At 33.7% G+C, this 20,887-nt stretch overlaps 1 protein-coding gene across 7 annotated transcripts in view; it reads right to left on the bottom strand.

Moving 5' to 3' along the window:
• USP15 (ubiquitin specific peptidase 15) overlaps positions 1-20,887 on the bottom strand; it is a 127,820-nt gene that overhangs the window by 22,346 nt on the left and 84,587 nt on the right. For 5 of the 7 annotated variants that reach the window (XM_027106875.1, XM_027106878.1, XM_027106877.1 and 2 more), the window contains 2 exons: positions 1,875-2,048; positions 10-168 (listed from right to left, as the gene is read on the bottom strand). In XM_027106875.1, coding sequence (XP_026962676.1) covers positions 10-168; positions 1,875-2,048 — 333 coding nt within the window. Of the gene's footprint in view, positions 1-9; positions 169-1,874; positions 2,049-8,147; positions 8,294-20,887 lie in introns of those variants that run through there. The other 2 variants (XM_027106881.1, XM_027106882.1) reach the window with 2 other exon arrangements.

Below are 20,887 nucleotides of genomic sequence, written 5' to 3'. Positions count from 1 at the left end.
TAAATTTACCTTATCTGGTCTTCCATCAGCATCTTTTAACTGTATATATGGTTTTTTTCTAATTCTATTCAAATCCTCATGTAGTCCATCTAATAGGAAAGCTAATAGTTCTTGACAGTCTTGTTGCTGGTATCCAGAGAACTGAGGTGCAAAACGTCCTACCTGTGTCTGTAAGAGAAGCAAAACTATAAAATCAGTTCTAGGGACAAGATTGATTTAAAAAATATATAGTCAATTTTCATTATTCACAGATTCCATATTTGTGAATTCACCTACTTCCTAAAATTTATGTGTAACACTCAAATCAACTTGTGGCACTTTTGCAGTCATATGCAGATACGATAATTACATATGGATAAATACATGTAAAGAATTACATATCTAAAAATATTTTAATAATGATAACTAATCTGTAAAATAGAAAAGAAATGCTGACCTAAGGAGAGAACATTGAGAAAATATGGTATAGTTTTGTACGAAGGATTGGGAAACACTAAACACTTAAAATTCAGTAACATTTCTGGGTCACTTGAAAAAAGTACAATGCAAAAAAAAAAAAAAGTACAATGCTCTCATTTAATTTCTGTGTGTAAAGAGAGGATAAATCTCATAGAGATAAAAAGAATATTCATGTTCATATATAATTTTCCTAGTCTTTGCAGTGCTAAGTATTTTTTTGATGAGACTGAAAAGAAATGCAAAAGGAAAAAGTCAGATATCAAGGACCTATTTACACATAATTGAGAACATCTTGTAAAATGAAACTAATTGGAATCACGGATAAGGGTTGAGAAATGACTTGTCTGAACTAGTTTGTCCTAAGTTTGGAAAGTTAAGGAAGATAAATGCAGGACTTCTTTTGATTTGTCTTTTATTTTTTAAGAACTAGTACATAGTTAATAAAATGTGGCCCAGTCCATGTTCTATATGAACATCATTTAAGTTGTATAAAAAACGGTTGAGGGCTTCCCTGGTGGCGCAGTGGTTGAGAGTCCGCCTGCCGATGCAGGGGACATGGGTTCGTGCCCCGGTTCGGGAAGATCCCACATGCCGCGGAGCGGCTGGGCCCGTGAGCCATGGCCACTGAGCCTGCGCGTCTGGAGCCTGTGCTCCGCAACGAGAGAGGACACAACAGTGAGAGGCCCGGGTGCCACAAAAAAACAAACAAACAAAAAAAAAAAAAACGGTTGAAAACTGCTTATTTTCTTCAAACATTTAAAATTTCTCATAAATCTCACCCATATAATTAATTAGGAAAACTTCAACAATATAAAGCTAAATTTCAGTTCAATTCTTATTTGAATGACAAACTAAATTACTTGAGATTTTGATTCTAAGAATTAACTACCTCACAAATAAGAAAAAACATAGTTTAAGAATTATATTGAAAATATATTTAATTAATATTTAGTGCTCACTTTGCAGACCAGTTTCATTTCAATAATTTTTCAAACCAATAATGACTCGCAAAATAGAGTTCTTAAGAGTTTAATGACATGCCCAAATTTAGTCTTTACATTTGTATAAAATATTTATATAGGTTTCTTAGAGATGTGCTGTAATTCTAAAACAATCTGCAAATGCTCACTGCTGTCTGTAGTCATTTTGAACCATACCAGTGTTTCTCAAACTTTATTTCATTATTTCCTTTACCAACCTCCAGAACTCTTTTTGGACAGCTTAAATTAATCATCTATTATGTGCCCCACCCTGAAAATTTAATACCATATATGCTGTGTATGTATTTATGTGCTGAGTCCCTTTGGAGGGCCACAAACCATTGTAATAGCTATGATTTTTTACCCCTTTCCCAAAGATTTTTGTCCTCTTGCGTGTGATATAGGCCTTGTTGAAAATGTATTTACCATACTAACCTTAAAGGCTCTTGGTGTGACGTAGCTGAATTTTCCAGACCACATTTGCTTGATCAATTCAGCATAAGATTTAGCTATTTCACCTCTCATTCCTAAGGGATTGTCAAAATTCAGTTCTTCTTGATACTTATCATTCAGGAAATATTCAGTAAGTGGAGGTGTATTGCTCAAACACTGCAAAGAATAAAATATATTTTCAAGTAAAAGAAACCACACGTTAAACATGTTAAAATGTAGAGAGAAACAAAGTGATAATATACAGCAAAAAATTTACATGATGGCCTCTTGCACTAATAAGTAACTGATCAAATAAGCACTCAAATGATGTACTCAACTATTCATTTCCCAAATTTCAAGTCAATTACTTATAGTAAATGAAAACGCTAATATTTGTTGCTGTAAAATCTGCATTAATTTTAACCACAGCAAACTACTGGTTAACTGGGAGAGAAGCTCAGAATTTTCTTTCCTTCTTTTACTTGACTGGTAGAAATTATGGATTGTCTAATCGTCCCAGGCATCTGCAAATTAGCCTGAGTAGGTAAAAACTGAGACAGAGGGCAAGCAAGAAATGAACTTTAAAGAGGTATTTACTGCTTCCATTGTCAGTTCCTTATCATGAAAGTGCAGCCTTCTAAACTTTCCTTTTGGATCAACCATTTTTAGAAGGGAGAGGACAGATCAGCTGAACCTCAGAAAACAAACTTTTATGTGAACTCTGGCTGTGTTCTTACTTCTTCTAGCTCTTCTTTAATAACACAACAATCCAACTTTCCTTTATGGCAAGATTAAAATTATGAATAAATTAATTCTCCAGCTCTGTTCCATTTTGAATTAAATAATTTAGGATTTAAAATAAAATAGACGGCGGAGGTAGTTTTTCCACAATATTTTATCTCAAGATGAAATAATTTTTTAAGTTGATAATACCATAAAATGTGACTTCATTTTGAACCGAATATTACTTTATCAAGTAGATGTCTAGAGCCATTAATTAGAACATGTAATGACTGACACAGACATACGGTCATATAGGTTAACTTTTTTTTGGCTGCAGGAAGATATTTGTCTTGGAGTAAAGTGACAAAGTGCCTTAAGTGAAGCTAGTTGCTTGCACATAGAGTAGTAGAAACCTGTTCTTATGATAGTTCAGACTTATATTAATGGAAATAAAAGTTTTTCAAAGCTTGCTTACCACTCACATGGAATAAGTTAAATAGTTTTGGTAACTATGAAAGGTTCAGCCTGCTGAGTTCATGCTGATAACTTGGATGCTATAAACTATGACTATATGTCATATACTGTTTGGCTAAAACTCCAAAATTAAGCATATTCAATCCTTAAAAATAGATTACGGCGTTATATTTTGTGGTTTCAATTATAAATCAATTTATGAGTACTCATATAACTATGATATCTATTTTGGAATTTTCTAATAAAAATAATACTGTCCAAACTGGTAGTCTGGCCCCTACCTCAAGGTAAAAGGGAGAACCCTTTATAATATCATGGAACTTGTTATTGTATTATTCTTAGGCAATAAAAATATTATCAACAGTTAAAAAATGTTTGAGGTGGGCTATACAGCCTGTAAAGTTATTTACATGTCTTTTTCAACAGTAAAATATTTTATGTGAACAAGAGGTAAGCTACAGTGTAGGAAGTAATTAGGGAAGGGACTTTTTTTCTACCTTTCCTCTTAATTCCTTTTATATCTCAAACTTTCATAATCTTACAGGCCTTCTGAGTTTCATTTTCTCTTTTCTTTTTGTAATATATGTCATTTTAATTATAAACCCAGCACTGGAGGTAGGGCCAGGCAACCTAGAATACACCATGACTACATAGGGCATAAATGCCATCACTTAGCAGTATCATCTCATTTAGTACAAAAAGGACCAACACTAAATAGTCGATGAGGCAAACTGGAGGTCAGACAGCATTTACAACAATTATTAATTAGTTTTCAAATCCTTATATTTGATCAGCTCAGGGTTATACTAAGAATATAATATTCTACTACTGCGTGTAACAATTATATAAAGAACCTAATGCTTTACCGTTTAAACACTTCAAAAAACCAAGTTGTGCAAACATGAATAATTCTTGAGCTTTGTTTTTACCTAATTATTCATGTTTATCCTTATCTTGCAAAGAGCTTCCAACTATAATTGAAAATCTTTTTAGCTTTCCATAGCATCCAGAGTGATCTTTCTAAAATTTGTCACTAAAATTTATGACTTAATTATGTCACTTCCTTGCTACAAATCCTTTAATAGCAATTTCAGATTAAAATTTCAAATCTTTAGAAGGGTCTGTCTTTTGCCCATCTATTTAGCCTCATCCCTTGTCAATAAAATACCTTTAAAAAAACAAAAAACAAAAAAACTTCCATCCCAGCCTTATTTGATTACTTGTGGTTCTTTGACCTCCATGCATTCTCTCACTTTTTAAGTTCTCATTACTCTACCTATATGAAATATACCTTCTTTGCCTTACTAACTTCTACTAAACCATTCAGGTATCCTGTCTGGGAAGGATTCCCAGGTTCCCTTATAGCGTTTCCTCCTGTATGTTTTCTTACTGCTTAGTGCTTACTTTTATTACAGCATTTATTTTATAATATAGTGTAACTTTAATTTTTAGGTTGTCTGTCTTGCCAAATAGACTGAGACTTCCACGAGAGCAGGAATCATGATATCCTTTAAATTCATGTCTCTAGCACTGAGCACAATGTCCCTTGGCATTTAGCATGTATACAATAAATGCATGCTTAGTTAAAATGTTTTTTGCCTATATTTACTAATGTATTTATCCTCCATTTCTTCTTCTTCTTTTTTTTAACTCTTTTCTTTCAATGTTTGGCACAGAGTACTCAAATTTTGTTGAATGATATATCACAAAGTAAGGCAAAAATATTTTTGCTTGTAATGAATAATTTCAAAAGTTTCTTCAAGCACTTCTACCTGAATACTAAATCCAAAAAGACAGCACCTATTAAAAACTCCCTGGTCCCCTTTTGTTTGACTTTCATTTAATCTACCATCTGCTTTGTAGTGGGCCTCTACTTGGATTTTTAAAAAGTCAATGACACAGAGACCAGTGCTTATTTTCATAGTGACTCATGCCAGTTTGAAGATGATTATAATTCACTGATAACAAACTAAACAACAAAGCACAAATAGTCTTAGTAAGTAACTGCCTGTATTTCCTGTCAAGATATCATAACCAATATATTTTGAGATAAACTTTATATTTAAATGTAAACTATTAAATCCTAAATGGTCCCCCAAAGCATCTTATTTGCTGAACATAATGTTTTAAGGAACTCACAACCTTAATTTTTCTAAAAATTTTCTGAAACACAAATACAGAAATTCAATAGCCAGTTTAACTGTTCTACTACATAGATCATAATAGTTTAAAAACTAAACTGATGTTAGACTTTTTTTCCTCATCTTGAAAATACCATAATTTTCTCCTTCACCTTGAATATAATGTTATTATAGGAGTCACTATATTCTTGAAATAATATGAAAACCAGTTAAACATTAAAAGTTCTCTTTTGGTATAAATTTCAAGGAACTATTGTAATAGAGCTCAAACAACTAAAATATTTCCTCCAGGTGACATCAGTATTCAATGCCATCATTCTGGTAGAAGAAAGAAGCCCATTTCTTAAATTTGGTCATAATACAGCTTGATTTTTAATTTATGCAACTCATTATTCAATCTTTTAACATGAGGCTATCTTAGAAACATGAACATCTTTGACAATTACAAGAAAATTGGATACCTGGACTGGCTGCCATTAAATACAATGTTTTAAAGAATAAAGATAACTTTCATTAGTTCAATAATAAAAACTATAACCAGAGTTCTGAAGCATTTCTCTCAAAGATTCTTCTATTATAAAAACATCACTTTCCTATCTGATTGGGACTGTTCCAGAACAATTCCTTTCTTAAGGCATATATATATATATTAGAAGTCCTACATATGTAGACATAGGAAATGTCCTTTTTAACTCATGATACTTTACTCCAGTAATGTAATATGGACTAAAAATCATACAACATATGTTGTGCCTATGTGGATATATCTCTTATTCTCAATGTTTCCTGAACTGCAAAATAAAAAAAAAAAAACCCTCATCCTTAACATACATGGTTTTCTTAGCAAAAACTGAGAATGAAACCCCCCCCACAAAACCTGAGAATATATATGAATGTATGATAAAAACAAAAAGGATTATATAAACCATGTTAGTATGTTATTTTTATAGCTACTTATGAGTTTTGTGACATTCTAATAGTCACAGGCTATTTTGAGCTTCACCTGTTAATTCATTTGATTTCAACTGCCTGACACTGACAAATGCGAACACTTTCATAGTTTAAGAACTACCTCTTACAAGTCATCACCAAAAAAATGAGGTCCATATATGAAGTAATGTGACTGATCATAAAACACGTATCTCAAGCCACATTTTGTTTGTATTATAATTGTGTCTAGAGTTGGTCCCAATATCGGGTAGAATTCTGTCAAATACCATGTTAAAAATAAAGCAATAATCAGACTGAAGAAAAAGATTCTGTACTAGTAGTTTCAATTCTTGATGCAAGAGAGAAAAAGTAAAAAAGCTACATTAATCAACAGGCAAATGCACTTGTTAACTAGGCAAATTATTTATTTAAATGTTTTTTATGATCCCTAGGCAAGTTAATAGTGTGCAAAACTGACAAGAGCATTTGAAGATCTAAGGATTAAAAAACTAAATTTCACATTTAGTATATGGTAATATGAAATACTAAAATTTCATATTTAGTGTATGGTAGACTTTTGGCATTCATTAATTTAGCCTTTGTGATACAGCATCTTCACAGCTGGCTAACTGGAAGGTTGAGGATATAAGCTAGCATGAAAAGATGTTGATCCATGAGGAATGATGAGAATGGTGTATTATGTGCAAGCCAATCGTTTTGTGAGCAAATGTATCTGTTCCTCAAAATGGCTTTGTAGTTCTCTACTTGTGCTCACATATGCATTTAAAATGGAAATTGCAAGTAGGAGTATTCTTGAATGTGAATTTGAATAAGGGGTCTTAAGATATATTCCTTAGTTTAACCTATTAAGACTGAGCCTTAGCATGTACTCCTCCCCTTCTTAGAACATTCTTCCCCTGTAAGAAATTCCTATTTATTCTTTAAAACTCATCTTAACATCTCAGCACCTCAAGGAAGAACTAACATTCCTTCTTCTGGACTAATGCTGTACCTTGAACTCACTTAGACTGTCCTTATCTTGAGAGCAGAGTCCATGTCTTATTCACCTTTGTAACTTAGCATCTAGCACAATGCCTGGCACATACCGTAATAAAGGTGTGATAAATGAATAAAAACTTATACAGTAAATCAGTCCTTAGAGATTGAGAACACTGGGAAAACACTTGACTAAGATCTGAATTGCACCCTGTTATATAACTATAACCTGTTTAAAGTTCTACAAATTCAAAAATAAAGTCCAAATAATGCCTAAAGAGGCTTTCCTAATGAAGGAAAAATAACTACTGTGAATACTCCAAAAAATAACTGTCAAGATAAATCCATATAAGTAAAAGATATGTGAAAGAAAAATATTTGGTAATATATTTTCATGAAGACTCTTTTTCCCAAATCAACCTGGAACTAGACACCACAATTCTTAAAAAAATTCTTCTAAATAATCAAGTATCTCATCCAGTGGACATTCTATATGGCTCAATGTATAAAGACCTTTAATCACTGTCACCATGAAGAACTTTTTTAAAAAGAATGCATATACCATTGGACTATTTTATAAAGTATTAATTATCTATGAAAAACTCTCTGGTTATAAATTTCTGCCCTTAACCCAACATCCTAAAATTGGAGTATTATGTGAAGTATGATTCTCTCTCATTCCAGGAAAGACTACAATGTTTTGTACATAACTTTTCCTTACATACACATGCAAAAATCCTATTCCTCTTACATTACTTTCAAAAAGTTCTTCCATTAAATATGTTCTGATCAGTAAGACTGATGTTTCTCGAGTTCTTTGAAAGAGTGACTCATGTAAGAGTCTCAATTTTGTATTTCACTATAAACTTCTATATATTTTTAAAAAATTGATGAATTGAAATAGAGTTCTACTATATAACCAAATCTCAAGTCTATAATCAACATATTTTAGGAAATGAATAATTAATAGCCATCCCAATAACTTGTAATGAATCTGGAATTTCCCCAGTACCTGGAAAATAGTCAAAGTAATCCCCTTCAAAAAGAGAAAGTTGTCTTTTGTAATGCTGAATATGAACCACTCCCTTTCTGTTCAGGTGCTCCAGAAGCCCAATTTTCAAGTGATCATGTATGCTCACTATTTTAGTAAACCGGTAACTAGAACAGGAAAGAAAACAAACTTAATTTTTGATTACCTAAAGCCTTTGAGTTGTGTAACTCATTCTGTAACTGATCAAAATGTAACACCACTCACAACTCTTAAAGTAGCTACACTTTCAAACTGACCAATACTAAAAACCCAATCTAAAATGAGGAAACCATTTTATTTTCTTATGATTTAAAAAACTAAAACCTAAAGTAATCCATGGTTAAAGTAATCTTAGAATTCCCCCAAATATCTTATTTTGGATTTTAAGATTAGATGGATAAAGAATTTTCGAATTTGTCATGTCATTTTTCAATTCGTCATGACAAGAGTATAAACGTTCTAAAAAGGTACTGTATAACTCCAAAGCATTTTATTAAAACTGGGATACTGGCTCAAATTCTGTAAAAAAGTAGTGGATAAGACAGAAAACTATGACGTAGACTTTTACAATGAAGAACTACAAATATAAGCCTGGCCCCTCACCACGGAGGTTTGGAAAATGAGATATTTTTAAGACACTTCATGTTTTATTTTTTTTTTCCTAGGAAAGGCAAATCTCATTATATTTGAGATCAATTCTGAAGTTTCTCCATATATTTTAGGAAAACAAATACAACTATAGCTCTATTTTGCTTTACATTTCCATTCTCTCTTCAAGCTTTCTTTAAAGAACAAATTTGTGTAAGTAAAATATAAGTGGATATAACTTTCTTTTTATTTATTTAGTTTTAAAAACTTTATGTTTTCTTCCCTCTCCCACCTAGTTAGTGAAGAGAGAACTGCCATACACTTGACTTAAAATATTGAAATTTTACATAAAGTAGTTCTAAAGGCAGTATTTTTGAATTGGACAAAGATGTTGTAACATTTTCATGTTTATCATTAATCTGGTCACTATGCTTTGCACATGAATAAAATTAAACTTCATTTAAAGTCCCTGCTGTCACCCCTTCTTCAAATTCTATTTAATCTCTCTTCACACGCTACTTGAATTTAATTAAGAATTATTATGAAAGCTTGGGAAGTATGAGAACTAATGGGAAACCTTTTGGCTAGCAAAGAAATGTCAATGCCTATCCCCTCCTCATCTATGGGATTGAGGAAGGAAAATTTTGTCAAAAGGACTACCCTGTTACTTGCAGTGAGTAAGTCCTATAACTAGAGATGTCACGCTTAAAAAAACATGATTATATAAAGACCAGTGATTTTTTCATATTAAAAGCTAAAAGTAGAAACTGGATAGAAGATCCACTTGCAATAGAGAGAAATTTGAAAGTTTCTAGGATAATGATTAGATCAACAATTGATGCTAAGGTAAGCTTAGGTAGTTGTATGATGCTTTAAAACTACTAGATTGTAACAGCAATTGTTTAATTTTTTTTTTTAAGTAACAGGCTATTTATTGAATGATTTTTATGTTTAGATATTCAGTTTATGGGAAGCATGCTTAAGCTAAATGGTTCTAATAACATTAATAAATATTAGCATGTTATATTTATTTTAAAGAACTAAAGCTTATTAGTTCAATTTTAATGTTTAGTAGCTTATTAATTACCTATTAATTACCCTATTAATAATTTAAAACTGGCTCACAATGAAATGAATGCCAATATTTTAAGCAAGCAAGATAGTGAAAGGTTTTAAGAAAAAACAAGTGTTTTAAAGTTTTGTTCAGTCCCCTGAACATAATATTCAGTAAAGAAACATTTTTGAATAAATTAGTATTAAGAATTATGTGATTTGTTCATCTTTTAGTTATCCTGCTAAGGCATAAAGAAAGGGACAGCAGAATTTTTTTAGAAAGCTTAACTGACTTACTACATTCTTTGAAAGAACTACCAAGTCATATACTTCTCTGTATCATTTCATTACACTAGGTCCATAATTGACAAGGCTGAGTTGAAACAGAAATTTAAGGACTATGTGATAACATAACTATGAAGGTTTCTAATTATTTTCATAATAAAAGAGAACTTTAAATTTATTTGATTAATCACTCAACAAATATTAAGAACAGATGACCATTATGTTAAGAGACTAGAAATACAGAAATACTGTTCCAAAATGTTTTCATGTCATTCACTGTGAAATCGTTCAAGAAACAATTTGCAGAGTAGTAGGGTATGTTCTGCCAAGCTGTGATTAACATGGCAGCCCAATTCAAGTACTATCAGACTGGCTACATCGGCAGAACATAAGCTGTAGTGTTTATTAGACTTTATATAAATTGGTAGGTCTTTGCAAGAAGTAAATATATATATTAAAAGCTATAATTCTTTTAAAAATTATTGTGCTCTTTGACATTTAGACAGCTCCAGAAATATCACTAATCTGGTACAGGTCAAGTACTAAATGTTTCAGGTAAATTTTCCTAATGCAGTGCTTCTCAAATCATCTATATGGAAGGACTAGTATCTTTTTAAATTTTCAAACTGTCACAGACTGATACTTCTATAAAGTTTTTTAGAAAATAAAAATGAACCACTAGAAAAATGAAGAAATAACATACAGAAAAGAAAGACCCATTTTAAAATTATTAGATTTAATAGATATGAAACTAACCTAACTGCTATAAAAGTTCTGGATCACTCACTTATGCTTAATTTCTATAGTTATTTTATTGTTGACCAGCACTGTCTCATCCAAACACTGTGAGAAACACTGTTCTAATGTAGTTACTATTATGTGGCATTATACCAAACATTGGGGATATAAAAGAAAACCAACGATAGCCTCTAATTTCATGATTCTTACTGTGTAGTAGGTATTTGTCCAGAAGAGATAGAGGAAAAGGGGTATGTGTGTGTTTGTATGTGTGTGTGCATGCATGCATGTGTGTGTGTGAAAGGCAACTAGGGAAGAGGTAACATTATATATAAAGAGATTTGAAACTTAATGAATTCCAAGAACTTTTAGTTTTGGTTAAAGAGCTAGGTAGGGTCCGGTTTGGATTTCATCTTTTAGGTGATAGGAAATGAGGTTTTTTTAAAAAAATTAATTAATTAATTTTTGTCTGCGTTGGGTCTTCGTTGCTGTGTGGGCTTTCCCCAGTGGGGGTGAGGGGGCTCCAGGCGAGCAGGCTTCAGTAGTTGTGGCACACAGGCTCTAGAGTGCAGGCTCAGTAGTTGTGGTGCATGGGCTTAGCTGCTCTGTGGCATGTGGGATCTTCCTGGACCAGGGCTCGAACCCGTGTCCCCTGTATTGGCAGGCGGATTCTTAACCACTGTACCACCAAGGAAGTCCTGGAAATGAGTTTTAAGCAAGGAGGTATTTGCTTTTAAAAACTGACTCTGGGAGGAGTGTACTAAATGGATTAGAAGAGGATAAATGATGGAACAAAGAGATGAGTTAGATGAATTTTTCAAAAGTTCACTTAAAAGATGCTCAAGTGTTAAAATACTGTACTGACAGGAAAGGAAAAGATAGATACAAGTGACACTTAAGAGGCAGTAGAATGAATAGAACTTGTGGTAAGTCTCAGGTTTTGACTTGGGTTAATTAATGGTTGCATCTATAAGGGAGTATAATAAATAAAAGCATCGGGTTTCTAGGAAATACGTTTAGTCATACACATGCTGAGTTTGAGTTATCTTTAATATTGTTTAGGCAGAAATGTCCATCTAATAGTTATATTTTGGAGGAAAACTCAGGAGGGAGAAGTATGGTGGAGACAGATCTGGGATTTGTCACTTTTAAGCAGATGTCAACTTCTCAAAGGTAAAGGGGCTACAAAGAGCCTAGGAAACGGAGTCAAGAACGACCTTACCAAAAACAATTTCTGTGGGGTGGTATGATGGTCACAGTGATGATATAACAGCAGTTGATACTTGCACATTGTTTGTTATGTGCCAAGTACTTAAGCATGTTATCTCCATTTAACAGATAAACTAAAAAGTTTCTTATCCAAGGTCACACAACTTACAAGTAACAGAACTAGGATTTGAATCCAAGCAGTCAAGTTGCAAAATCTAAGCTTTAACTACTGTGCTAAGCTGCAGACATGAGGGCTACTGAATGGGACATGAGAAAGTAGGGAGGACAGACCACCCTCTTCAAGGTCAAGGGTACTCCTCACTCCATCTCCCTCCCACCCCATTAAAAAAAAAAGAGTTGACCATGCATATACGAGGAAAGGAAGACAGTGAAGAGGTGAGGTTAAAGATATAGAACAAAGAAGAGACAATTAATGGAACAAGTCTCAGGGAAGGTAAGAGAGGTCTCAGGAAGATGGTGGCGTAATTATGATGATATAGATACTTTTGGTATGGTATTCAATAAATGTAAGAGGAATCATAAAGTACATTATATCTTGGTATTAAGAATTTCCTTATGAACAGTTAGTAATATTTTGGTCAAGAACTTGTTTTTAATTTCTTTTAAAAACAGTTACTGAAAGCTTTCTCTTGGGCAAGGTACATAAGGCTTAGAAAAGCCCTGGACAATTACTGAAGAATTACACAAAATGCCTTAATCATATACCAAAACTATTTAAAAATATATGTATTCATTCATATATGCATAATAAATATGTACGTGTGTATGTATATTGGCGTGTGTGTGTCAGTCAATGATTGAGTTTATATTCAAAACAAAATCTCTCTAAATAGGACTTCCCTGGTGGCACAGTGGTTAAGAATCTGCCTGCCAATGCAGGGGACATGGGTTCGAGCCCTAATCTGGGGAGATCCACAGGCTGTGGAGCAACTAAGCCCGTGCGCCACAACTACTGAGTCCCTGTGCTGCAACTACAGAAGCCTAAGCACCTACAGACCACACTCTGCAACAACAGAAGCCACGGCAATGAGAAGCCCGCACATCGCAACGAAGAGTAGCCCCCACCTTGCCACAACTAGAGAAGGCCTGCACACAGCAATGAAGACCTAAAGCAGCCAAAAATAAATAAATTTATGTATTAAAAAAATCTAAATGAAGACATATTTTTAATTATACATGGGACGATTATAAAGCAAAGAGTGATTTTTCCAGTAAACACTTCAAATTCATATGAACATCATTTTTGACTTAATTACTTTAGGAGACTATATGTTTGTTTCATTGATATTGTCACTGCTCAAAATATTTAGGTACTTCTCTTTTTAGAGTTGGCAGACGTATGAAAAAGCATTGCTGTCTAGCACCCAGGAGGTGTCAGTATGTGTTTATTGAGTGTATGAACAATGTGGTTTTCACTATGGTAAAATATGATTTTTTAAAAATATTTTTATTGGAGTATAATTGCTTTACAATGGTGTGTTAGTTTTTGCTCTATAACAAAGTGAATCAGCAACACACATATACATATCTCCATATCTCTTCCCTCGTCTCCCTCCCTCCCACCCCTGTACGTGAGCACTGAGCTGATCTCCCTGTGCTGTGTGGCTGCTTCCCACTAGCAATCGGTTTTACATTTGGTAGCGTATATAGGACCAACCACCTCACTACAAACAACTCAATTTCGTTTCTTTTTATGGCTGCGAAATATTCCATTGTATACATGTGCCACATCTTCTTTATCCATTCATCTGTTGATGGACACTTAGGTTGCTTCCATGTCCTGGTTATAGTAAATAGAGCTGCAATGAACACTGTGGTACATGACTCTTTTTGAATTATGGTTTTCTCAGGGTATATGCCCAGCAATGGGATTGCTGGGTCATACGGTAGTTCTAGTTTTAGTTTTTTAAGAAACCTCCATACTGTTCTCCATAGTGGCTGTATTAATTTACATTCCCAACAGTGCAAGAGGGTTCCCTTTTCTCCACACCCTCTCCAGCACTTATTGTTTGTAGATTCTGTGATGATGGGCATTCTGACTGGTGTGAGGTGATAACTCACTGTAGTTTTGATTTGCATTTCTCTAATGATTAATAATGTTGAGCATCCTTTCATGTGTTTGTTGCCAATCTGTATATCTTCTTTGGAGAAATGTCTATTTAGGTCTTCTGCCCATTTTTGGATTGGGTGGTTTGTTTTTTTGATATTGAGCTGCATGAGATTCATCCTTTGTCAGTTGCTTCATTTGCAAATATTTTCTCCCATTCTGAGGGTTGTCTTTTCGTCTTGTTTATGGTTTCCTTTGCTGTGCAAAAACTTTTAAGTTTCATTAGGTCCTATTTGTTTATTTTTGTTTTTATTTCCATTTCTCTAGGAGGTGGGTCAAAAAGGATCTTGCTGTGATTTATGTCAGAGTGTTCTGCCTATGTTTTCCTCTAAGAGTTTGATAGTGTCTGACCTTACATTTAGGTCTTTAATCCATTTTGAGTTTATTTTTGGGTATGGTGTTAGGGAGTGTTCTAATTTCATTCTTTTACATGTAGCTGTCCCATTTCCCAGCACCACTTATTGAAGAGACTGCCTTTTCTCCACTGTATATTCTTGCCTCCTTCATCAAAAATAAGGTGACCATATGTGCGTGGGTTTATCTCTGGGCTTTCTATCCTGTTCCATTGATCTATATTTCTGTTTTTGTGCCAGAACCATACTGTCTTGATTACTGTAGCTTTGTAGTATAGTCTTATGCCAGGGAGCCTGATTCCTCCAGCTCTGGTTTTCTTTCTCAAAATTGCTTTGGCTATTCGAGGTCTTTTGTGTTTCCATACAAATTGTGAAATTTTTTGTTCTAGTTCTGTGAAAAATGCCCTTGGCAGTTTGATAGGGATTGCACTGAATCTGTGGATTGCTTTGGGTAGTATAGTCATTTTCACAACACTGAGTCTTCCAATCCAAGAACATGGTATATCTCTCCATCTGTTTGTATCATCTTTAATTTCTTTCATCAGTGTCTTATAGGTTTCTGCATACAGGTCTTTTGTCTCCTTAGGTAGGTTTATTCCTAGGTATTTTATTCTTTTTGTTGCAGTGGTAAATGGGAGTGTTTCCTTAATTTCACTTTCAGATTTTTCATCACTAGTGTATAGGAATGCAAGAGATTTCTGTGCATTAATTTTGTACCCTGCTACTTTACCAAATTCATTGATTAGCTCTAGTAGTTTTCTGGTAGCATCTTTAGGATTCTCTATGTATAGTATCATGTCATCTGCCAACAGTGACAGCTTTACTTCTTTTCCGATTTGGATTCCTTTTCTTTTTCTTCTCTGATGGCTGTGGCTCAAACTTCCAAAACAATGTTGAATCATAGTGGTGAGAGTGGGCAGCCTTGTCTTGTTCCTGATCTTAGTGGAAATGGTTTCAGTTTTTCACCATTGAGGGCGATGTTGGCTGTGGGTTTGTCATATGTTGAGGTAAGTTCCCTCCATGCCTATTTTCTGGAGGGTTTTTATCATAAATGGGTATTTAATTTTGTCGAAAGCTTTCTGTGCATCTATTGAGATGGTCATATGGTTTTTCTCCTTCAATTTGTTAATATGGTGTATCACATTGATTGAAGAATCAATTACTGAAGAATCCTTGCATTCCTGGGATAAACCCCACTTGATCATGGTGTATGATCCTTTTAATGTGCTGTTGGATTCTGCTTGCTAGTATTTTGTTGAGGATTTTTGCATCTATGTTCATAGTGATATTGGCCTGTAGTTTTCTTTCTTTGTAACATCTTTGTCTGGTTTTGGTATCAGGGTGATGGTGGCTTTGTAGAATGAGTTTGGGAGTGTTCCTCCCTCTGATGTAGGGATTTTTGTGGTGGAAAAATGTGGTAACAAGCATGAGCTATAATGTTATAGTTGTACCTCTGGTAAGTCACTGTTATTTTTATGACCAGATGAACCAAACATAAGTCATAATGAATAATATACTCAATCAAACGAAATCAAGACCCAACTCAAGTGTCACCTCCTTGGTGAAGCCTGACTTATTTCCCAATGGCTCTCTTTTCTTTGCTTTCAAAACATTTGGCTGATCATGCTTTCTATCATGTCACATATTACATCTTATTTATTTATATGGCTATCTCATTCACCGCAGCACGACATTCAAGAGGATAGGCACAGTCTTGTTCAACTCTGTACCACCAGTGTCTAGAACAACGCTTGGCACGGAGCAGGTCTCAGTGGATGTTTACTGGATTAGCTAAATAAGAAAATTCATCTAGTTGCTCTTAATTCCTTTGATTTCTCTTTACAGCCCTAGATGAACCCAGTCATTTTCATGTATGAACCCATCTATTTTATGCACCATGTAGCTAAACATTAAGATCTCAAACAATGAGATCTCAACATTGCTGAGCAATCTTATTCTTTCATTCTTAGATTATGATCTGGTCTCGTACTTTTAAGATAATGGAAGTCATTACAAAATCTAGAAACTACTTGCATCCATAATCCATTTCTTTTTTTCCTGTGGCAACAGTAGTGTCTTTCCTCCTTTCAAATGTTATATTCAAATGTTATATTCAAATGTTATATTCAAATGTTATATTGTAAGGCTTAGTCCTGGGATGTCTTTTTCACAGATGGCCTCACTTCACAGATGCAATCATTTCCCTGATTTTAAATACCATCTACAGTCATATTTTTATTTCTAACCTAGGCCTCTGGTCTATATTCCATACTAGAATATCCAACTGCCTATGGTATATCCACTTGGATGTTTCATTGGTATGACAAACTGAACATGACTAAAATTAACTCATAATCTTCTCCTTACCCCAAACCTACTTCTCCTGTGTCTCTCCTCCCACTGTTACCATTATGTTCTCATTATGACGTACAAGCCAAAAACCAGACACACACTTGTGATTTCCTTCACTTTTCATTAATTTGAATGCCTTCTACAATACACGCCAGACACTGTTTGAGGTAATGGGGCTATAGCAGTGACTAAAACAAAACTCCTGTGCTCATGGAGCATGAGTTGGGAGTAGAGGGAGGCAAACAGATAAACAAAAAACTCAAATATATATACAGCATATATCAGGTGGTCATGGAATGGGAGAGGGCAGTTACCATCATATACAGTGAGTGGGGAAGGATCTGACTGATTAATAGAGACCTAAAGGAAGTGAGAAAGAAAGGATATAAACATTTGGAGAAAGAACATTCCAAGTATAGGAAATTATAAGTTCAGAGACCCCAAGGCAGGAACATTCGTGCAATATGTGAGGGGGGCCACTGAGGATGGAGCAGAGTGAGCATGGAGGAAAGTGGTAGAAAATAAGAAGCCAGATCATACACGGCCTTATATGCCTTATATTCTCTTTTAAGAACTCTAGCTTCTGTTGAGTGAAATAAGAAGGCATTTAGTGATATGGACAAAGGGTGACAGGTGCCTTAAGTTTAAAAACATCGCTCTGGCTGTTCTTGTGAGGACAGACCATAGGAGTTAAGGGTATAAGCAGAGAAATCAGCTAGAAGATAAATGCAATAAACCAGATGAGATGATAGCAGCCTGGAACCTTCAATGCCTTTTAATACATTACAATCCATATTCCCCCACATGATCTGGCTTTTGCCTATTTCTCTGAACTCATTTTATCCCACCCCCATTTAAATATTATCTCACAGGTTACTCATCTTTGGTTCCTCAAACTTGCCCACCTTAGGGGCTCTGCACATGCTGTTGCTCCATCTGACTTCAACTCTCACCTGCCCAACTAACACCTATTCTTTGGTCATAGCTCAAAGGTTACTTCTGGGGAACATGGTATCCAATATAAATTAGGTGCTCTCCCAGCTCTTGTTATACTCAGAGCACTCTCCATGATTTTTTCTTTTCATGATGCTTAAAATATTCACAATTTATTTAACGTTTATCTCCCCTACTAGACTACGATCCATGGAAATAGTTCTGGTTTTGTTCACCATGGTATAGTTATTGCCTATCAGAGTGAAAGGCACTTAGTGGGCCCTTGATGAATATTTGCTGAGTAAATGAATGGATGACTGCACAAGTATATTTATTATTTGAAAAAAATTATCTAGCTTGATCACCTATAATATTCTGCAGATAATGCTCTGAATAACATCAGGTTTTTGAAAAATCAACTTTGTCATCAAAGGAAGAGAAATATCCATCAGTGAAATTCAGAAGAATGAAAGCAATTCCAAAAGGAGTTCTTAAAATATTTCGAACACACCACCAAATGAGTAAGTGTGTAAATACCCTCCCAGGGAAACTGTTTGAATCATGCAAACAGTTATGGGAACACCTTATGGGAACATCTTGTATTAGGGGGGCCATATATTTGGCATAAACATAAAAACATTTTTAATGGTTGCACAACAACGTGAATATACTTAATACCACTGAAGTTAAAAATAGTTAAAATGGTAAATGTTATGTTATGTATATGTGACAATAAAATGAAACATTTTAAAAGCATTTCTTACAAGCTGACTAGTATAATTATGAAAGATACATTATCTCAGGATATCTGAATAACAGCCCAGTTTTAACTCATTTATTAACTTGTCTTAGTGAATGACAAGTCACTTAAACTTTCCTTGCCTCAATTTCCTCATCAGTGAAATAAGGATAACAGATGCCCTAACCCAGGGGTCTCTGTGAAGAGGAAATTAAGAAAGTGACAATGATAGGAAAAACAACCTTTACTATGCAAAGAAGGATACTGTTACTATCAGATACAGTTCATTACTGGGCTATTAATATTTTAACATGAATTTATGAGAATTAGTAATTTATTTTAAATATTATTATTAATTAAGCAATGGTTTTCAGTAACCAACTCACTGACACTCTCCCAGTATAGTATAGTATAGTTTACAAATTACTGTAAAGAGGTGATTGGTAACACTTAGCAATTGGTTTCCATATATACACTACTAAAAAAAAAATACTGAACTAAGCATCCATTATTGGCAAAGTGAAAACACTAATGAAGTTGATCATTGGTAACATGCATCACCACAAACTATTTTTACTCACAAACTAATATAGAAAGATGATCTTAAGTGTGATATTAGAAGCAAAAAATCTAACAGATGAGGGTCTTTCAGTAATTAAAACAGCATAGCCGCAACTGACCAGAATTTAAATGTATACGTTAGAACAAATAGGCAAAAGACAACAAACAAGGCTTTAAGAGAAATTTAGCATGTCTTTCTCCTTTGAAAGGCTCTATCAGTCCAATCTCTTATATTTTCTAGTGACACTATTCAATAATACCAATTTATAAAATTTAGAACATAACCCTGATATACTTAAGAATATTCCAATCATAATGTGTTGAATGATATGCATAACTTTATTAAAGGAAGAAAATGTATTTTAGAAAAGATTTTGACATCAAGAAAATGAACTGTTTTTGATTTTTAGGTAACAGAAGTAAATCTGGAACCGTTTTTTCTTTTCTTTTCTTTTGTTAGAGGGGTCAAATTTGTAGTTACCATTATATATTAAAGATTAACATTTCTTATGTTTTCAATTACAGATACTTTGAGTAGTTATTAAAATCAATACAAGATACTTCAGTGTGATTATATTAAAAACTGCTGCCATAAATGTTAGCACTGCAAGTAATTCTACCTAGTGAATATAATGTAAAACAATTCTGTATTAAAATCAGATATAATTATTTACAACTCCTTGAAATAAGCCTTTCCCCTGTAACCTGTACTCTTGTCATTTCCTATTATAGAATTAGGGACTGACAAAACATTAGAAAGTTTTTATTAACAGAAATAGAAGCATTAAGCCTAGAGAAATTTGTATATTAATTTGGAAGAATGTGAAGAACAGACAAGTAAGACTGTTGGTTAAGAAAGGCATATATTTTCATGACTAGAAATCATTTTAGCCAAGTTACATAGGTACAAGGCATTCTTTCAGAGATACCGTTTCTACTCCAGTTATGAAAACTAAATACTTACAGAACTTTGCTATATATACTCTTTCCACAAATAAGCTGCCTGAGAATTCAGGTTCTCTTTTCCCAGCCCCTTTTCTTTTTCTAAAGGGAAGGGATACTTCTCCCTTTCCCTGCAAACAAGGGAGAAGTAGAAACATTGGTATCTGTGATGGGAAAGTGAATGGTTCTAATACAAGTAAGGCTGTTTCCATTTCTTTACCTTTATCAAATTGGAAAGATCTGATTGAGTTGTCATTTGATAATTAAACATATTTTTGATGCTAGTTTGCCATGTAATTTTTGGCACATGGTATGGAAGAAACTCAAATAATTGAGTTTAATTGCTTGGATAGATAAAAATCTGCCCTAGGAATATTATTTGAACTTTTAATCAGCCACATTCTCAGTTTATCAGAAGTCATTTTCTTTAAAATCCTAAACTGTTTTTTAAAATTCTTATGTCTCAGGGGTTAGGTGTTTCTTTTTGTGATTGAAACTATGTTCATTTATTCAGCTGTAAGTTTGGTTAATTTGAACAAAATTACAAAGCTTCATGTTAAAGTGTGTTTCCAAGAATTTGTTCCAATAAATGCAAAATGAGTCTCAGGTAAGTGTAGAAAAGCATTACACTTAGTCACATTCAAAGCTATGAAGTACTAGAACACAGAAATAATAGCTTTAGTAACGACTTTTTTACTGTTTTACATTATAATGAGAATCTAGTTTCCTAAAAGAATATTATTTCTGTGTAGTATCACTCATTCTCTTTAATTAAGTCTTATAAAAAAACTTTCAATATTCTTCTGAATTTACAGAAAGATTTTTTCCCTAACCCAACAGA

Source organism: Aethalodelphis obliquidens, unplaced genomic scaffold (genome assembly GCF_003676395.1).
Source record: "Aethalodelphis obliquidens isolate GAN/ISIS:26980383/991018 unplaced genomic scaffold, ASM367639v1 scaffold8, whole genome shotgun sequence".
NCBI classification, from domain to species: Eukaryota; Metazoa; Chordata; class Mammalia; order Artiodactyla; family Delphinidae; genus Aethalodelphis; species Aethalodelphis obliquidens.
The sequence above is the reverse complement of the archived record's forward strand: the minus strand, read 5'-3'. Positions and strand labels throughout refer to the sequence as shown.